This window comes from Xenopus laevis, chromosome 5S (genome assembly GCF_017654675.1).
Source record: "Xenopus laevis strain J_2021 chromosome 5S, Xenopus_laevis_v10.1, whole genome shotgun sequence".
NCBI classification, from domain to species: domain Eukaryota; kingdom Metazoa; phylum Chordata; class Amphibia; order Anura; family Pipidae; genus Xenopus; species Xenopus laevis.
In genome coordinates this window covers 135,567,816-135,588,176 of record NC_054380.1, presented here as the reverse complement: position 1 = coordinate 135,588,176, position 20,361 = coordinate 135,567,816, and the positions used below count along the sequence as shown (strand labels likewise).

The following is a 20,361-nucleotide window of genomic DNA, read 5'->3' as shown; positions in this document are numbered from 1 at the left end:
TTAAATCTTTAAATTTAAGGTTCCTTAAATTATACTCTATTCTGAATCTATACTATATCCTGAAGGCAAAGATAGAAAACGAGGAGATCATTGCAGCCGAGGCTCAGATAAACCCCAAAAAGTTTTTGAAGTTTATAAAATGTTAAAAGATGCAGGTTGGCTCCTTTAAATAATGGCACTGATGTAGTTGTAACAGATAAAGAAAAGGCTAATGTGCTAAATCCGTATTTTTCTTCACTGTATACAATAGAGGAGCCAGAGTTCCATGACTCACCTCATAACTGCACTGTTGGTTCAGCTCGATCTAGTCAGTGGCTAACTCAGGATATGGTACATAAAGGTTTATTCAAAATTAATGTTTACAAGGTACCAGGAACAGATGGCATACACCCTCAGGTACTAAGAGCTTACCGGTAGTTCATTTTTAGACTCTATTTTAAAATCTGTATGGATTGGAGGAAAATTTATGTCATTCCAATATATAAAAAGTGATTACCACCTCAGCCTGGAAATTATAGGCCAGTAAGTTTGACATCCGTGGTGAGTAAATAATTTGAAGGCTTGTTAAGGCATTACAATCAAAATGTTGCCCTGGTGAATCGCATTATGAGCAGCAATTAGCATGGCTTTATGAAGGATACAAAACAAATTTGATTTCTTTTATACAATGAGGTTAGTATGATGCTGCACAGCACCCCCCCCCCCCAGTAGATCTATTTGGATTTTGTAAAAGGATTTGATAATGTGTCCCACAAACAACTGTTTTATAAACCAAGGTCTGTAGGGCTTAATGAAGTTGTTTGCAATGGATAGGAAACTCACTACAGGATACAGGCTATTGGGTACAGAGGGTGGTTGTTAATGGTACTTTGTCTACTTGAAGTAAGGTTCTTAGTGGGGGCTCCCAGGGTTTTGTATTGGATACACTTTTATTTAATTTGTTCATTTGTTCACATTGCAAGTAATGTATGACATAAAACTATCCAGCCCAATTACTTCTATCCAGGATATGGCACACTTGAAGCAGGATCTTGACAAAATGGCAATCTGGGCAGCTAAGTGGCTAATGAGATTCAGTGTTGATAAATGTAAAGTCCTGCACCTGGGATGTAAAAATATCCACTTATACCCTTAATGGAACTGCACTAGGCAAATCCATAATGGAAAATGAAATTGTGGATAATAAACTTGGCTGTAGTAAGCAATGGAATGTCAGCAGCTTCAAGGGCAAACAAGATCTCGAGCTGTATTAAAAGGGGCATAGGTTTGCGGGAGGAGGGGGCGAATATTATTGAATTAGAGTCCAAAGAAGAGACTAAGCTAGTAAAGGGTATAGAAAATCTTAGTTATGAGGAAAGACTGGCCAAGTTGGGGTTGCTCACTCTGGAGAAGAGGCGCTTAAGGGGAGATATGATGACTATGTATAAATATATAAGGGGATCATATAATAATCTCTCTAATGCTTTATTTACCAGTAGGTCTTTCCAATTGACATGAGGTCACACATTTCGATTAGAAGAAAGAAGATTCTGTCTAAATATTGGGAAGGGGTTTGTTACAATGGGAGCTGAGAAGATTTGACATTAGATAGCTTTAAGAAGGGGTTGGATGGTGTTTAGCAAGTGAGGGAATACAGGGTTATGGGAGATAACTCATAGTACAAGATGATCCAGGGACTGGTCCCATTGCCATTTTGGAGTCAGGAAGGAATTTTTTCCCCCATCTGAGGCAACTTGGAGAGGCTTCAGAAGGGGGTTTCCCTTCTTCTGAATCAACTAGCAAAAAAAGCAAAGGTTGCTAGAAACAAATTGGCAAGCATTAGCTGGTGAGGTTGTATCGAAGGAAATAATTTTATGTATTTCCCCAGTTTATTAAAACATTTGAGATTTTCAGCCTTATTGAAAATGAATAGACCAATGTGATTCCTGCTGACATGCATCTTTTTTTGCTTTGAGAATATTTTGTTACGTTTTTTTCGTAAATAAGCTAGCATTGTGAAAGGAACAAGTTGCACGTTTTTTTGCCCCATCTTTTTTCCCCACAAACTAGAATATTGATAAATCTGCGTCCATGAGAATCTTCTCATAATCTTCCAGTTCTCGCCTTCATAAAAAAATACAAAACAGGTCCATCTGTTTCTGTAGAGACATTGCTGCAACCAAGACAATGCAGGCATAACACAAACATCTGGGAATATAATACTGAGGACACATGGAGACTTTGGGATGGGGAAGAAAACTATAGAAGAGTGAATAAAGTGACTGCTTAGCGGAAACATTCAAGTCCTATAAAGGTAGTGAGAGCAAATGGGTGTGTGTTAAGCTGGTCTTCTTCTGTAAGGGAACACCGTATTTGGCACATGCCCAGTTGGAGCAGTCCAGTATTCGTACCAACTGCACATGTGCTGAAAATTCTGGTAGTTGCCGAAGGGAAGGAAGAGGAAAGAAAGAGGATCTGAAGAAGACCGAAGATCCTGCAAGGTGGCACCCATGAGCTATGCTGCGCTACTCTGCATAAATAAGTGAGCATGCTGTCCAGGGTCCCTTTCTGGAACAATGCAATATGCGGGTAGGAAGCAGGGAGAGTGGTCTGTCTAGGGTAGTAGATGAGGCTTTTCTTATTGGGGGTTAGTTATCCTTTAATTAGATACTTACCTAACATAGGGTGAATGACAAAAAGGATTTCATTAACACATTCCTTGACAAGCAACAAGAAAAAGAAGAAGTTGCAATATTAATGTGTTTCCAACAAATAAAGAACCTATGCTAGAAATGTTTTGTGTAACAACTTACCCTGGTGGTCTAGTGGGGGGACGGCAGGGACGCCCGCCATGCCAGTCTTCACCGCAGGCGCCGGTTTCTTAGGGCGCGCCTCTTCCTGGTTTAAAGGCGCATTGGTGCAAAAATTCAAATGTATTTAAAGGGACATTTTTCATTTTCAAACTGCCCGTTGTAGGATCTTGTTCCTGGTGCTTCTGTGCTATTGAGCTTCTGTTTATTCTGTGATTGATTCCTGTTTTGACCCCTGCCTGGCTATTGACGATCCTGAACTCCTGTATCCTGACCCCTTGCCTGATTAGCGACTCCTATTCTGCTTAACCCTCTGATTGACTTCCTGGTTTGACCCTTGACTGCCTGACTACGTTTACTCTCTGCCTGCCTCAAACCGGCCTGATCTGACTACGATTCTGTCTAACGCCTTGAACCACAACCTTCTGCCCAGACTTTCGCTTACAGTTGTGCCCCTTTGTCTGCCCAGAACCCCTCACCTTGCACCTCTCGTTATTATGACCTGGCGGCATCTGAGTAGCTGAGGGCTCCTCCTGAAGCCAAAGGCGACTGCTACAGGCAGAAGTACGAGCCGAGACCAGGGTGCTTGGCATCGGTTCTGAATTTAGGGTGCCAACCGTTACAGTTTCTTATTGGTATGTTATGGATTGATTAATTTTTTAAGTTCTTGAGGGTTAAAAGATTTTTTTACTATTGGCAAATTTACTGTGAAAATATGGGTCTTCTGTGTTTTTAAAAATGCTGCTCTGCTTTCATTAATAAGAAATAAATGGGGGAATGCAATATGTTTTGTTAGCTCATAAATGTTTGGAAACACCTTTGTGACCGTTAGCAACCATGTTTGCTTCATTTTTGACTGCTTAAATACCTCAACGACTGCGACCAAAACGCTTGCAGTGTATGTAATAAAGTTTTGTAATCGCAAATCATTGTTTGCGATAAAATATTTAACGAAACTCCACAGCAATAAGAAATAAATGTGGATATGTAATACAGTATGTTTCGTTAGTGCAAAAAAAGTCAGAAAACACATTTTCTAATGTAAGTGACCATGTTTGCTCGATTTTTGACTACCTTAAGAATTAAATAAAATATATTACAAAATACAAAAATATATCACAAAATGTTCAACACAATTAAGATTAGCAATGCAATAAAAGCCTATAGAAGAATATTAGATTGCGACAGGCACATTTTTTGCAAATTTTATTACATTTTCCCATAGTTTATCACTAGGGTTTTTTTTTTTTCGAATTTATGATGGTGTCACAACTAAAGACATTTTTTCACTGTGACGTAATGTAAGGAACATTTTTAAAAACCTAGCAAGCAGAGTATCTTGACTTTATCTTTTAATTAATTGTTTTTTTATTATTCAGTTTTTTTTTCCTACAAAAGAAAATGACTAGTCGCAATCCATGATGCTTTCATCACTGCTAGCTAGCCTCATTTGTGCCTGAGCCGTAAATGTCTGGTGCCTTCTTAATCTGAATCTCAACTCTAATTTGGGTATGCATATTCAGAAGTCTTCTTCTACAATGTTCTTTAGAGACTGAAATTGAAAAGTCTTAGATGATTTATATTTCGGCAGTGTTCTACTACTTTTAGGGGAAGATTTACATCAGTTCGCTAGCGTTATCGTCCGCAGGGACATTGCCGATTTACGAACGGGTGCAGGCGCCAATTCGCTAGTGACTGGCGCTAGCGGTCATTCGCACTCTACCTACTGGTGACTTTTTGCTCTGCAAATTCAAATTCTTTACTCTGCAAATTCAAATTCACCGATTTTACTGAACGTTACCTCTTTCGCCAGAGTTGCCTTTGCCACCTCAGACCAGACGAAGTGCATTAAAGCAGCTAGATCTTCCTCAATCTTCTGTCACTTACATTATATTCTGTGAGCCGCAAATGCATCAAAGTCCAAAAAACCCTGGCGACTTTTCGTTTTTTCAGCCTGATTGCCTGCAAAAGCCGTAACTTAAACTTTTTTTGGGTAACTGGTTTCCCCCATACATTTGCAAACATATGGAACATTAATTTTACAGTGGGCTCATGTGTAGGGCATTAGAATAACTTATTGTCTTTATTAAGGTTTCCTGGACATGTGTTTTAAAAAGTGTAATTTGTAAGTATTTGCACCAACATTTAACATAAAGACGTCCATACAACTTTACATTTCCGTCCTATGCAAATTGACCTGAGCGCAAGATCACTAGCGAAGTTTCGCTAGGCAGAAATAGCGCATCTTCACTACGAAATACTCGCATCGCGAAGTAACGCCAACGAAAAGTCGCTACAAAGTGGCGAAAATTCACTCTTTAGTAAATCTGCCCCTTAGATGGGGGGCTCCTGTTCATGATAAAATACCCAGAAGTTCAAAGTTAGGAGTAGAATGATGGAACCCCCTCCTGAAGGTGAGGTCCAACTAACCTGTGCAGATACAATGACATCCATTCCTCTCGACAATCTGTGCTTTGCCTCACGCCGAGATCTTCTAAATAAAAACCTAAAATACAGATTATTTTAAATATATAAAATAAAAACTGTTGTCATCTTTACAAAGACATTTATTTGTCAAACCAAATCCACAGGGTTTGACAAGAGAATTGCTTCCCTTTGAAAAGTATGTAGACATCTTTTTTTGTTGTTGTTGGTTTTTCTACTCGGGCAAAAGCGGTTTAATAAAAGTTTTACAAAGTCTTTATAATTGGCGTTTATTAATACAGTAATAAGTTTAAGTTAAATTATGCCCATTAATATAGCTGTAAGATTTGTACCCAAAGGATTCATCTTCTACAGGGAATGTTTGGATCTCATTCAGGATCAGTTAATGTTCACTTGTTTGTATTTCAGTGAAACTCGGTTGAACCTCAGTAGAATCAGTTCAGTCAAGTTTACGTACAAGTAACCTGAGCCTCAGAGAGCTGGATTAGTATTGGTCGATCCCAAGGTGGGCAGGGTCTAAAAAGTATAAGTACCAATAGGAGATGAATCACTATTCTTTGACTGTGATACTCGGTGCAAACTCCAACCCGCAGAGAACTGTTTATTAGAAGACTTTACGGCTGCATCTGATGAACACAGGTTGTCCCTTCACTTCCCTTCTGTAGGTTTGTACTTGTTTTATGGAACAGATTTAAGAATATAATTAATTTACATTGTTTATATTACATAAATGCACCTTCCAACATTCCTTTTCAACACAGTGCAATTTTATAGAACCAAGGCAAAATTCACAAAAACTCGATTCAAGTTTTTTTTTCCCAAAAAAAAACCTTGAATATCAGGAAGGCTGCAAACAACTCCAAATTGATCCCAGGACATTTTCTATAGGCTAAAACAGCAATTTGTCAGGTTTAAGGTGGTAAATAGTCGAATTCGAGTTCTTATAAGGGCCAGTCCATGATAAATCTAAAAAATCAAATTTTTTTTTTTTAAAAAAAAACTCAAATCGAATTTTAATTATTTCCTAGTCGAATTTGACAGATTTGGCCATTTGGATTTGTACCATGTGTGTGGATCGTCATGTGTTGGACATTTTCGTGCGATTTCTGTCACGACCAGAGCATCGTCTGATTTGTTCTTTTACTATTTTATTTGATCTGAATGGTTAGTGGCAGGTCTGAAGACTGTGACGTCTGATCATTGGTTGGATAATACAAGGGTAAAATCTGAACGTCTTTGGCCAGCTTAAGACTAATGATATAAACGAGTTCTATGCACACTAGAACTGGGGATTTTAAAGCATAGTTACATATCTTGCATAAGAAGATAATTTCTCTTGTTAGTTATCGCCCCCTTCATAACCCATGGGTTGTAGAATGCACCAGATTTAAATGTGCTTCTGCTGCCCCTAAACAATGAGCACAGGCGTTAGATGAGGCTCCTAGAACATGATCATCCCAGAAGCCTTTGTATTACATTCTCCCCTTCTTTATATGCAACTGGAGTCCACCTGCTGTCCTCTTATGACCTGCCCCACAGGCACTAACTCATTTTATTGGAGGTTTCGGTCCTTTATTATCGCTTGTTTTTACCAGAATGAGACAAGTGAAACTGGGCCTATGTCCATTGACCATCTTTAGAGTCATCGTATGTATATGAAGCATCAAACAATTGGGAATAACCTTACAGTACTGCAGAACTGCTGTCTGAGAGTGAATGGCCATTTTGGGGCAGATTCACTAATGGGCGAATTTTCGCCAGCGTCAGCTTCGCACCCCTCACACCTCTTCGCCAGGCGCAAATGCACTATGAAGACTCTAATTCACTAGAATACATAAGTGTCGTTCGCTGGTGACTTTTTAGTAGCGTTACTTTGGCTGTGTGAGCATTTCATAGCGATGATGCACTAGCGTTCATTTGTGCCTACCGAAAATTCCATAGTGATCTTGCGCCTAGGTCAATTTGCATATGGCGGGAAATTTAAAGTTGTATGGACGTCTTTATTATAAATGCTGGTGCAAATGCTTGAAGTTACCACTTTTTATTACACATTTCCAGGGAACCTTAATAAAGACAAGACAGTTAATATAATGCCCTACACATGAGCCCACTGTAAAATGAATGTTATAAAATGTCTGGAGAAAACCGGTTTCCCCAAAAAAAGTCTAAGATAGGACTTTTGCAGGCTATGCCATTTAAAAAACGGAAAAGTCATCAGCGTTTTTTGAACTTTAATGCATTTTCGGCAGACAGGATATGATGTAAGTGACAGAAGATTGAGGAATATGTAGCTTCTTTCTGAGGTGACAAAGTCAACTCTGGTGAAAGAGGTAACGTTTAATAAAATCCGCACTTTAGTGAATTTGCTGAGAAAACGATTGTTCGCCAGAAAGAAAAGTCACCTGGCGATAGAGTGTAAATAAACGCTAGCGGTGGTCCCATTCTCTAGCGAATTGGCGCCTGTGCCTGTAAGTGAATGTCCCTGCAGGTGGCAGCGCTGGCAAAAAGTTGCTAGCATTAGTTACTTCACCCTTTAGTGAATCTGCCCCATAGAATCCTTATGGATCAGGGGCTTAACTACAGTGGATGCAGACCCTGTGGCTGCAGGGGGGCCATGAGAGTTTAATTAATGGGCAGTTTCAATATATATTGCTAAAGCAGGACAACCTCCAGATATCTCGGGAGTGGTAAAATTAATTTGCTGTGGTGCCCAGTAACATCTAGTTATGCAAATGCTCTGGATACAACTTGTAATAGCAGATATTACTGTAAAACATCATCTTACACATCACCATTTGAACAATATTTAGAGGTCAACATTAAGGGACTAGTGCTACTTCACTGATCATGTGCAGATTAAACAAACTTCTATGAATGCGTCTGGAATGGGTGTAGCTTTAAGCGCCAGATGCATCATCTTTTCAATATATGGTTTAATAGTTATTCTCCGCGAAATAAAAGCTAAGAGGCAGTTTATTTGATAAAATTCGAAAACATCCAGGAACCCATTGCAGCAAACAGGATTTTTTTCAATCAAATGGCAGATGATGAGTAAATAATAGCTGGCTTTGGTTGTTGTGATTCACTACACTTGGAAGAAACTTTGCATCTATTATTGCACTGGTTTCCTTTATGCTGCATTCATGACAATTGTGTATCTTTGTTGTGTCTTTTCTAATTATAGGTGTCACTAAAACAAACCTGTAGGTTCCATGGATCCAATCTCTGTACTTCTGTCTGTTGTCGTTTGCATTTTCCTATTTAATGTCTTCTATGGCGGGAAAAGGGAATCTCAGAACTTCCCTCCCGGGCCCAAACCATTGCCGCTCATTGGAAATCTACACATGATGAATATGAAGAAACCCTATCTAACCTTTATGGAGGTAACACAATAAATCAGTTTAAATTGTTGCCATTTACAATTAATGATAAAACTCACTAAACCTACTATTCTCTCTCCGTTTTGCCCACACCCTCCTTTTTTTCTCTCTACCTTTCTTACTTGCCCCCATTTTTGTCTTTACAAATACACATCTATCTAAGACAATCATCATTACTAATGAGGGGTTCTCTTCTCCTAACAATGTTCAGCAGGTACAGCCAATTACTCCAACTATCAGTCTGGGGCTCAGTGAGTTGAATATTAGTGGCATGGTCACAGAGACAGGGATTGTACCCAAGAAACCCTTCTCTGTGCAGCCTACAGACATAAACCCCCTAGGACCAATCACAACTAATGTATCATGCCATGGGGAGCCGTCACTTTACCATACAAGGAAGCAGAAAAGGTTAAGGCCCACCCTATAGTTAACTCTTCTGCACTCTATGACAGAGGAATCAGAACTGCCAGTTTAGAAAGTGAAAATTACCCAGGAAGAGTGAATTTTGGTGAAATAAATTAATCTGCATTTGTAATCCCTAGTAAAGGCAAGGTTTTCAAATTGACTCATGTCAGAAGACTTGTAGAAATGAATCCAGGTTTTCTGAACAAAAAAGTAGGGATGCACCGAATCCACTTTTCTGGATTCGGCCGAACCCCCGAATCCTTCACGAAGGATTCGGCCGAATACCGAACCTGAAGGGGAAGGGGAAAACATTTTTACTTCCTTGTTTTCTGACAAAAAGTCATGCAATTTCCCTCCCTGCCCCTAATTTGCATATGCAAATTAGGATTCGGATTCGGTTCGGCCGGCAGAAGGATTCGGCCGAATCCTGCTGAAAAAGGCCGAATCCTGGCCGAATCCCGAACCGAATCCTGGATTCGGTGCATCCCTACAAAAAAGTAGACTCACCACATCCAGGTGCCCATGTCCCAGACCTTCAGCTTGAGGGAAATCACCAACAATTCTTGCATAAAAGAGCTGGCACAAACAGGACCTTAGTTTATTAAAGGGTTCTAACACCCTTTAATATAGTTTACATTTAACCTGACGCAGTTATGTCAGAAGCTGAACTAGTGATGAGCAAATCTGTCCCTAAAGAATTTGCGAAATGCATAATGAACACTGCTGCGAGGCTCATACACCTCAGCAACCGCTCCTCCTTTGCCTCGCCATTCTTTCAATCCTTGCACTGGCTTCCTTTACCTTTCAGAATCAAATTCAAATTAATGACCCTGACATTCAAAGCACTTCATAACTGTGCCCCACCCTACATCTCTGAACTCATCTCTATATACTCACCCAACCGCTTACTACGCTCCTCTACTGACCTGCTACTCAACTCTTTTCTCATTACCTCCTCACATGCTCGCATTCAAGACTTTGCAAGGGCTGCACCCCTCCTCTGGAACTCTCTCCCACGGTCTGTCCGACTTTCTCCCAACCTTTCTGCTTTCAAGAAATCTCTTAAAACGCAAGAAGCCTACCCTCACTCTGCTTGACTACCAAACGCAACACCACATACAGTACCACATTTCTCACCCACTTAATTCGATCTTGCCCACTCCCACACCTTGTGTATTACTCCCTTCCCTTTAGAGTGTATGCCTATGCATAGGGCCTCCCTCACCTTTTGTACCGGTATTGATTGTGATGTATGTAACTCCATATGTTCTATGTATATAATTCATGTGATTTAGTTGTATAATCACATTTACTTTACAGTGCTACGCAATATGTTATATAAATAAATGTTAATAATAAATAATAATAATAATAATAAAGTCAATAGGTTTCAACATTTTTTACGTGCAACAATTTTTTACACATGTGACAATTTTTTCTCACTTCAAATGCATTAAAGTCAATGGCTTGTGGTGACTTTGTCTTGGCGCCTTTTTCATCTCTACGACTATTTTGGCTCTGATATTTTTTGGCTTGGTGACTTTTTTGTCTCAGCGACTTTGTTGTCCCAATGCATTAAAATTAATGGGCTTTTTTTCCTATGGCTACAAAGGTGACTTTTTTTTTTTTCATGACGTATTTTTGCTACAGTTTCGCAGATGGCTGCGGATCCATGCCTGATGAAAATATTAGATCATCACTTCTCTAGACCAAGTTTTTTAAAAACCTACTGTAACTTACTAGGGCTCACTTATGAATGGTACTAAGGGATACAAACTTTCACTTCACTGGAGATTTTGCACTGGTACCTAAGCTACATTGTGCACATTGCGGATTTAGAATTTGCCAGGTACATTGTAAAACATCATCAGGTATAAGGGAACCCTGTACTAAAGGATTGCCATCGAATAACCCCAAATTGCATCCTGTGCACTCCCCAGTATCCTGAATAACACATAAGTAAGGGGCATTCCAGAAAACACACACGCCACCCTAATGCATGTACCGCTGCATACAGACTGAGCCTTTGTGCTCCATGGTAGGATTTCTAGAAATACAGGACTACTACAAAAAGTTGAGTCACACGGTGCAACATCCAGGGAAAAAGAATACAAAAGACAGGAAGTTTTCTAATATTTGCACTTTGCCCAATGTTTCGTAAAAGAGAAAGTTTTTATTCTGATGAATATATCCCTTACAAATATCAAATATTATTTATAATGTGTGTATAAAGCATTATTATTTAGATGAAAATAATGTTTCCATTACAGCTCAGTAAGAAGTACGGCTCAGTATTCAGTGTTCAGCTTGGGATGAAGAAGGCTGTTGTGCTTTGTGGCACTGATGCAGTGAAAGACGCTCTTATCAACCATGCTGATGAGTTTTCAGGAAGGGCCAAAATTCCAATTTTCCACCAGGCTTCTAAAGGATTTGGTAACTGGATTCAGTATGAATATATATTGACAAACTGTTAATTTGCAGAAGGGATCAAGCAACAACAAGCGAGTCAGGTGTAAATGTAGTCAAATTCCAGGTATGAGCAACATGCAGTTATTTTCTATCTTTCAGGTATTGTGTTTGCTGATGGTGAGAATTGGAGAGTTATGAGACGATTTGCTATTTCTACACTAAGAGACTTCGGGATGGGGAAGAAAACTATAGAAGACAGAATCAGTGAAGAAAGTGACTGTTTAGTAGAAAGTCCCATGAAGGTAGGAGGCAAAGTACATGTGTGTGCTGGGGTCATGAGATAGAAAATTGTGTATTCACTAATCCACTGGGATTCCATGTACAATGCCTGACCCAAAGAAGTAATAGTTGACTGTAAGAGGCCATTTCAGAAACATTTTAGAAACAGAGAGGCTGTAAGGAAGGCTTACCCTGGTGGCCTAGTGGGCAGCGGGGTCCACCGTTGTGTTCTCGGCGTGGACGCCCGCTGCGCTGCTTCCTTCTCCTGTGCCGACTTCCTCTAGGGCGCACGCCGCGCGCACGTTCGTCATTTAAAGGCGCAGTCACGCTGGCGTCATCACGCCAGCACGCAATTGGCGCGAAATTCAAATGTATATAAAGCCCATTTAGATTACAGGACCGTGCCCGTTGTTAGGTTCAATTAGCTTGTTCCTGGGTGTTGATTACCTGTGATTCCTGTTTGATCTACTGTGTTTGGCCCTTGCCTGACTGCTTACTACTCTGACCTCTCCAATCCTGACCTTGCCTGCCTGAAACTACGTTGTTCTCTCCAATCCTGAAACCTTGCCTGTCCTCCAACTATTTTACGATCTCTAATCCTGATTCTGGCCTGTTTGACTATTCTAACTGCTTGTGCTGGCCCGGCCGCCTGTTCCTGGTGGCTTCCTATCTTCCAGCATCCTTGTAAACAGTCGTGCCCCATTGCCTGCCAGAACTTACGCCTTGCACCTCTTGTTAAGTGCAGGTGTCATCTGAGTAAGCCGAGGGCTCCTCCTGAGGCCAAAGTCGGTCACTTAACTGGTGAAGTACGAGCCGAGACCAGGGTGCTTGGCATCTGTTCTGGTGTTGGGTGCCGACCGTGACAGAGGCAAAGAAGGGGGAGGGGGAAATTAGTATGGAATTACATAGTGTAGGGATACGTAAACATCAAGCAATGCTTCATGTAGCTAAAAATCTGGATAAGGCTTATGACACAAATTGCAAGTTGTCATTACATTATTTAGTTTTTCCAAGGAAAAACAGGGACATAGGCTTACATAGCATTCAATGCAATTGGTGGTGTATCTGCCAATCCCTTTGTGAATCCCCTTTATAATCCTGGGATAGATCTGTGGCAATTCCTGGAGTTTAGCTGCTGCAGAGCTCTTCGACAAAAGTAATTTCCACGTCTTTTTTCCTCAGGGAAACCATTTGATAACACCTTGATCATGAACGCCGCTGTAGCCAACATCATTGTGCACATTCTGCTCAACCAACGCTTTGATTATCAGGATCCAACACTGCTCAAGCTTATAAAAAGCATCAGTGAAAATGTTAGGATTAGTGGACGTCCTATCGTCATGGTAAGTTGTTATGGGAATTAAATCAACTTCCTTCCACAATCCCCATTTACTCTTGTATAGAATTTTTAATGGGATCTTTTGGTGCTACTGCATCTCGGTTTAGGAAAATGTATCCTAATGTTGGTTGGACATCTTTCACTGGGTCTCCTTTCCATGCTAAGGGTTTCTGCCCATTTTCTGAAGCTATGCCTTCTTCCCATAAGGATGGAGCAAATAAACGTACTCATCCAATTTCTTAATATACGTCTCAAGTGAGTTTTTTACCAGCTCTTCCATATTCTTTAAGGGTAACTAACATGGATGTATTTATTATGTAACAAAATTTTTAAAAATATTTCTGTTGTATTGTTTCTTAAAGTTGTATAACACATATCCATCTATTATGCAATGGCTTCCTGGAGGTCACCAAACCGTTTTCGAGAACACTCAAAAATTATTCAACTTTCTTAAAGAGACATTCACCAAACGCAGAGATCAACTGGATGTAAATGACCAGAGGGATCTCATTGACGCATTCCTTGTTAAGCAACAAGAGGTATTTCTAGATTTACTGATAAACCGGAAATGGGCCAGTTCATTTCATAGGCTGAACCTGTGACTGTTTATTAATCTGGAATACCGACAATATTAATTTTCCTCTCCAATTTCAGGAGACGTCTTCATCTACAAAGTTTTTCCACGATGATAGGCAATTTATTTGGTGCTGGAATGGAGACAACTTCTACGACTCTTCGCTGGGGTCTTCTGCTTATGATGAAACATCCAGACATTCAAAGTAAGGGAAAAACTATAGGGAATTTATTGCTTATTGTTATCTTATGATGTCCAGTATCTTAAAATCTTACACCATGTACACACCTGGTCATTGTATAAAATCTGGTAATTGATTAATATAACTGTTGTTTTATAGCAAAGAAAGTCCCTATTGAAAGTTGTATAGCTTGATTTTATTTGCGAATCACTGGGCATGTGTAAGCATACAATTTACAGTAGTTAAGCGAGTAAGTTAAAAGAAGCTGGAGAAAGTGGGTCCTGAAACCACATTATATTCTAATAGAGGTAGAGGCTAGAGGAAGTCCACATTTCACTCTTCTGAAATCCTTTACGATTTTCCTTCTCCACCATCCCCATTGCATTTTATGTAGTTATACGCTTCTCTTTTTCTCCATTACTTGCTGCTATTTCCTCCTGTATTCTTTGCTCTCTTCTCTCTCTCCCTAATATATAACATTTGTATTCCCATTATAACATAATGATACTGTGTTTGCTTGTTCAAAATTATGATCTTCCTCTCATTCTTCAATTTGAAGCAACTGTTATATCACAGGAGACCTGGTGCAGTCACTGAAAATGGGGAAAGAACAGCCCTAGTTTAAGGCAAAGGAGATTTGGAGAAGGCAGTGCTATTGTCAGTGCTTCTCCCATTTGGTTATGTCAAAGATAGGGGGGCACTCTCTAATAGCTTATGTCATTACCCACAGATAGGGCCAACCATAGCTGATTTAAATAATTGGGGTGCCCCAAATGTCCTTATTATAGGTTGTCACTGGGAACTGCTTACACTTGATTACACTAAGGGGCACATTTACTATTGGTCGAATATTGAGGGTTAATTAACCCTCGATATTCGACCCTCCAAGTTAAATCCTTCAACTTCGAAGTCGAAGGATTTAGCGGTATTCGTTCGATCGAACAATCGAAGGAATAATCGTTCAATCGAACGATTAAATCCTTCGAATCGAATGATTCGAAGGATTTTAATCCATCGATCAAACAAAATTCCTTCGATCAGAAATTAGCTAGAAAGTCTATGGGGACCTTCCCCATAGGCTAACATTGATGCTCGGTAGGTTTTAGGTGGCGAAGTAGGAGGTCGAAGTTTTTTTTAAAAAGTACTTCGACTATCGAATGGTCGAATGATTTTTAGTTCGAATCGTTCGATTCGAAGTCGTAGTCGAAGGTTGAAGTAGCCAATTCGATGGTCGAAGTAGCCAAAAAAATACTTCGAAATTCGAAGTATTTTCTATTCTATTCTATTCCTTCACTCAAGCTAAGTAAATGTGCCCCCAGATCTCTTCCAACTTTGCTTCATCTCTGCTTTTATACTTCCTCTAGAAAAAGTCCAAGATGAAATTAATCAAGTTATTGGATCAGCAGAACCTCGGCTCGACCACCGCAAACAAATGCCCTATACTGATGCAGTTATTCATGAAATCCAGAGATTTGCCAACCTTGTGCCTAACGGCCTTCCTCATGCAACAACTAAGGATGTCACATTCAGGGGATATTTCATTCCAAAGGTATTTCATTTTGATATGAGCACTTTAAAAACATTTAACGTTTGTGAAATGCAATTAGGATGCTAACATCTCAATATGAGTTGTATGACACCTATTTTTCTTTTCATCATTCCTCATTGCTAAGGTTATTGTCCCAAAGTGTGTTTTCTCTGTTGGGATAAATAACAGGGGCATATTATTCACATATGGAACGGGTGCAGATGCAGCATTCAGTGATTTCCTTATCCCTACCTGTATTGCTGCCGGTACTATAGATAAATCTACCTAAATAACAGAGGATTAAATGTTTTTTGTTTTATATTAAATGGAGACACATTCTCTACTACAGGTATGGGACCTGTCATCCATAATGCTTGGGACCTGAGGTTTTCAGGATAATGGATATTTCTGTAATTTGGATCTTCATCCCTTAAAGGGATACTGTCATGAGATACACATGACTTGGGGCAGCTGGCAGATTGACAAAATGTCTAGCCCCATGTCAGATTTCAAAATTAAATATAAAAAAACCTGTTTGCTCTTTTGACAAATGGATTTCAATGCAGAATTCTGCTGGAGCAGCACTGTTAACTGATGTGTTTTGAAAAAAAAAAAATTCCCATGACATTATCCCTTTAAGTCTACCAGAAAATCATGTAAACATTAAATAAACCCAATAGGCCGGTTTTGCCTCCAATAAGGATTAATTATATCTTAGTTGGGATCAAGTACAAAGTACTGTTTTATTATTACACAGAAAAAGGAAATCATTCTAAAAAATTTGGATTATTTGGATAAAAAGAAGTCAATGGGAGACGGCCATTCCGTAATCGGAGCTTTCTGAATAACGGGTTTCCAGATAATGGATCTAATGCCTGTCAATATATTTGTTGATGGTACCTATTTGTATACTTTATAAATAAAACACATAAGTAGTTAGTATTATGACATACATTTTTTTCTTTATTTATTTCCCATCTCCATACATAATAGCAGATTTTCCATTCTACGTCTGCTTGCCACCAATTCTTTAGGAAAGACAATTAAATAAATGTATGGAACACAATCTTTTTATTTTGTCTGCCTGGTGGTTTCCTTTTTAGGGAACCCAAGTGATTCCGCTGCTGACGTCTGTTGAGAGACAAAGCTTATTTCAAAAAGCCAGAAGAATTTTACCCAGAACATTTCCTTGACTCAGAAGGTCATTTTGTGAAAAACGAGGCCTTCCTCCCCTTCTCAGCAGGTAATGTGACTTTGTAAATTTCATAGAATAAATTTATTTCTCAAGGGCATCCTTTTACGAATATAAATATTGCATAAAATGAACGAATAAGAGGCCAGCCTTACACATGTGCAGTATAGAAGGAAGAATATGGGGCCCATTTACTTAGCTCGAGTGAAGGAATAGAGGAAAAAAAGTTTGAATTTCGAATGGTCGAATATGGCTACTTCAACCATCGAATGGGCTACTTCGACCTTCGACTACGACCTTCGAATCGAACAATTCGAACTAAAAATCTTTCGACTATTCGATAGTCGAAGTACTGTCTCTTTAAAAATTTCTTGGATCCCATAGTTCGCCACCTAAAACCTAAAAAGGCCAATGTTAGCCTATGGGAAGGTCCCTATAGGCTTCCTAACAATTTCCTGATCGAAGGAATATCCTTTGAGTGATGGATTAAAATCCTTCGAAACGTTTGATTAGAAGGATTTAATAGTTCGATCGAACGATTATTCCTTCGATCATAGGAATAACGGTAAATCCTTCGACTTCGATTTTACTTCGGTGAATATTGAGGGTTAATTGACCCTCGATATTCGACCCTAGGTAAATTTGCCCCTATGTGTACAGGTATAGGACCTGTTATCCACAATGCTTGGGACCTGGGGTTTTATGGATAAAGAATCTTTCCTTAGTTTGGATCTTTCTTCATACCTAACTTCTACTAGAAAATCGTGTAAACATGAAAAAAAACCAAATAGACTGGTTTTGCCTCCAATAAGGATTAGTTATATCTTAGTTGGGATCAAGTACAAGCTACTGTTTTATTATTACACAGAAAAAGGAAATCATTTAGATTATTTGAATAAAATGGAGTCTATGGGAGACAGCCATTCCTTAATTCAAAGCTTTCTGGATAACGGGTTTCCGGATAACGGATCCCATACCTATACAAGAGAGTGTTCAATATGAGAAGGATGCCTGTAATGACAAAATGATTAAAAGGAGGAAAACTTCTCAAATGGAAAATTGTGTCTGTGATACAATAGAGAGAATTTGTTAGAGGGATTTAATTGTTCAAATGAGGGAAAGAATGTCAAATGTGAATGTGAGGGATTTATAAAAATCCAAATTTTAACTGATTATTTAATTCAAAAAGGTCCAACCAAACTAGAATCCCCAATTTTACCTTATTTATTATTTAAAAAGCAAGATTTAATCTGATTGGGGAAAACGTAATAAAATCAAGTGAAAACTCGAATTGTGCGATTTTCTTTCTCCCAAATTTTTCAGATTTTTGCCTGAAATAGTCGGATTTTCAAGCTAATTCCAATGCAGACCACAGAAACTTCCAAATAGGATAGGGACCTCTCCCATTGACTTATAAACAACCACGGCAGGTTTGAGATGGCGGATTTTCAGATTCAGACTCGGGGTCTGAAAAAAAATTTAGGTTTTTTTCCGCTTAAAATTCAGATTTTATTGTAAAACAACTTGAATTCTTTGAGTTTTTAGCATTCGAACTTTAATAAATAACCCCCAAGGAATGGGATAGAAGGATGAGTTAATAGGATAGAATGGTCAAAATGAGGAGCAAGAGAATATGTAGGATAGAATGGCTACAATATGTGGCATGGCATTGTGAGGATAATTCCAAGAGCAAACAAGGGCAAAATACTGTAGATCTGAAGTGGCATGAACTCAGGGTGTATTTCTAATATCCCCACAAATGTAAGAATTAAATATTATACACATCTTACTGCTGTACTGAGAAAAAAGTTGGATATACGTTTTAATATGGACCTTCCCTCTTAGGGAGAAGAATTTGTGCTGGAGAAACATTGGCCAAAATGGAACTCTTCTTGTTCTTCACAAAGTTACTACAAAACTTCACATTCCAACCCCCCCTTGGAGTTGAGGTCCAACTCACCTGTGCAGAGGCAATAACATCCATTCCTACAGACCATAAGATCTGTGCCTTGCCTCGCAACTAGACACGCGCTTCATATAATCACGATAAAATGAAGCTTATCATTAAAAACAAACATATGAAGCGTTTATTGTCGTAGGAAACTCTTTAAAAACAAGCCAATCCTACTGAGTATGGAGAGACAATTCCTTCATTTCCTTGTGATTTTAGCTATTATTTGTTAAAGGATGTAGCTTTTTACTGCGGTATATACATTTTTTTTGTTGTGTTTTATAATAATAGTACTGTATAAATGTCATAGAAATAAAATGCAGTCCAAGCATATCAATAAACAGTTTTTGGAACAAAGAATAAGAGTTTCATTAATGCTTTTATACAATAACTTATAGACCCACAAAAAACATTTAAAGCTTCAGTTTCCTAATTCCAGTTATGGTGGATGGATCAGAAAACAGTTCTGTGATATATGGGAACCTTGCCTCCCTTTGAAAAGTTGTATCTTGAACAAATGGAATGTGCTATGAACGAGAAGAAAGAGCTACAGGTATGGGACCTGTTATCCAGACTGCTCAGGACCTGGGATTTTTTTGGATAACGGATCTTTCTGTAATTTGGATCTACATACCTTAAGTCTACTAGAAAACCATGTAAACATGAAATGAACCCAATAGGCTCAAATACAAGCGACTGTTTTATTATTACAGAGAAAAAAGAAAATTAATGTGCATTATTTGGACAAAATGGAGTCTATGGGACAAAGCCTTTCCGTAATTCAGAACATGCTGGATATAGGGTTTCCGGAATAACCTGTATTGCCATTTATGGGGAGATTTGTAGACAACTGAGGGTGACCTCACAAAAGAGAATTCCGCCCAGATATTTCTTGATTAAAAATTATATCTCTGAAAACATACTTAGAGTATAAGTAGGAATGACATTTTTTAAAATAAATATCTAGTAGTACAAGGTATGGGATCTATTATCCAGAAACCCGTTATACAGAGAGTTCCGACTTATGGAAAGGCCATCTCCCATAGACTCAGTTATAATCAAAATATTTAAAAATGTCCTTTTACTCTGTAATAATAAAACAGTGGCTTGTACTTGATCCCAACTAAGATATAATTAATCCTTATTGGAAGCAAAACCAGCCTATTGGGGTTGTTTCATGTTTACATGATTTTCTAGTAGGTATGAAGATCCAAATTTAGGAGAGACCCGTTACCTGGAAACCCTCAGGTCCCGAGCACTCTGGATAATAGGTCCCATGCTTCCACAGATTACATCAAAACAAATGCAGACAGTGATCCATCCAGGACTACTTATGTTTCTTAATGTGCAACGTAAGTAGTGGAGCAGGGAGTTAGCACTCCACTTCATCCCTATGGCCAAAATGGCTATTTAAAATAGACCTTCTTATGGTTCTTACGTCCTTCTTAAAACCTTTTGATCTTGTTACCGAGTCTCTTATTTTTCAGCTTCTCCTGTCCTTTCCAATTACAACTATGGCCTTGTCAGTATTTAAAACAGTGTGCTCCTGCACTTATTTCACCTCTTACTCATAGTTTCAGTGTGCAACGGACCTCTTCTACTGTCCTATTCTTCTCATTCCAATTCCTAGACCTGGGTCCCTTAGAGCTCATGAGATCCATCCTTTTATTTTACTTAGTAAAATTGGTATTGTTGCATCAGTTGACCCTATTAAACTAGTGTATAAACGCTACCACAGTTGTGGCTGTGCACCTAATGACACCAGGGAACCCAATGGTTACCTACTCCATTAAGGCAACGTTAGCTCCAAGGTGCCCATAGGAGCCTGTATCAATAGACTGCAGCAAACTTGGTAAATATATAATTTAAACCCCAACCACAGGTATGTC

The 20,361-nt window shown here is 38.9% G+C and overlaps 1 protein-coding gene across 1 annotated transcript; it reads left to right on the top strand.

The window, feature by feature from the left end:
- The first annotated feature begins 5,860 nt into the window (after positions 1-5,860).
- Positions 5,861-18,832, top strand: cyp2f1.S (cytochrome P450 family 2 subfamily F member 1 S homeolog). The gene is given in 13 exon segments (NM_001089986.1): positions 5,861-5,899; positions 8,419-8,617; positions 11,290-11,452; positions 11,588-11,717; positions 11,720-11,730; positions 12,890-13,050; positions 13,409-13,585; positions 13,701-13,736; positions 13,738-13,825; positions 15,166-15,350; positions 16,433-16,464; positions 16,466-16,572; positions 18,367-18,832. Coding segments are annotated over 12 exon segments (1,440 nt in total). The 5' UTR covers positions 5,861-5,899; positions 8,419-8,446; the 3' UTR covers positions 18,546-18,832.
- The last annotated feature ends 1,529 nt before the right edge of the window (positions 18,833-20,361 follow it).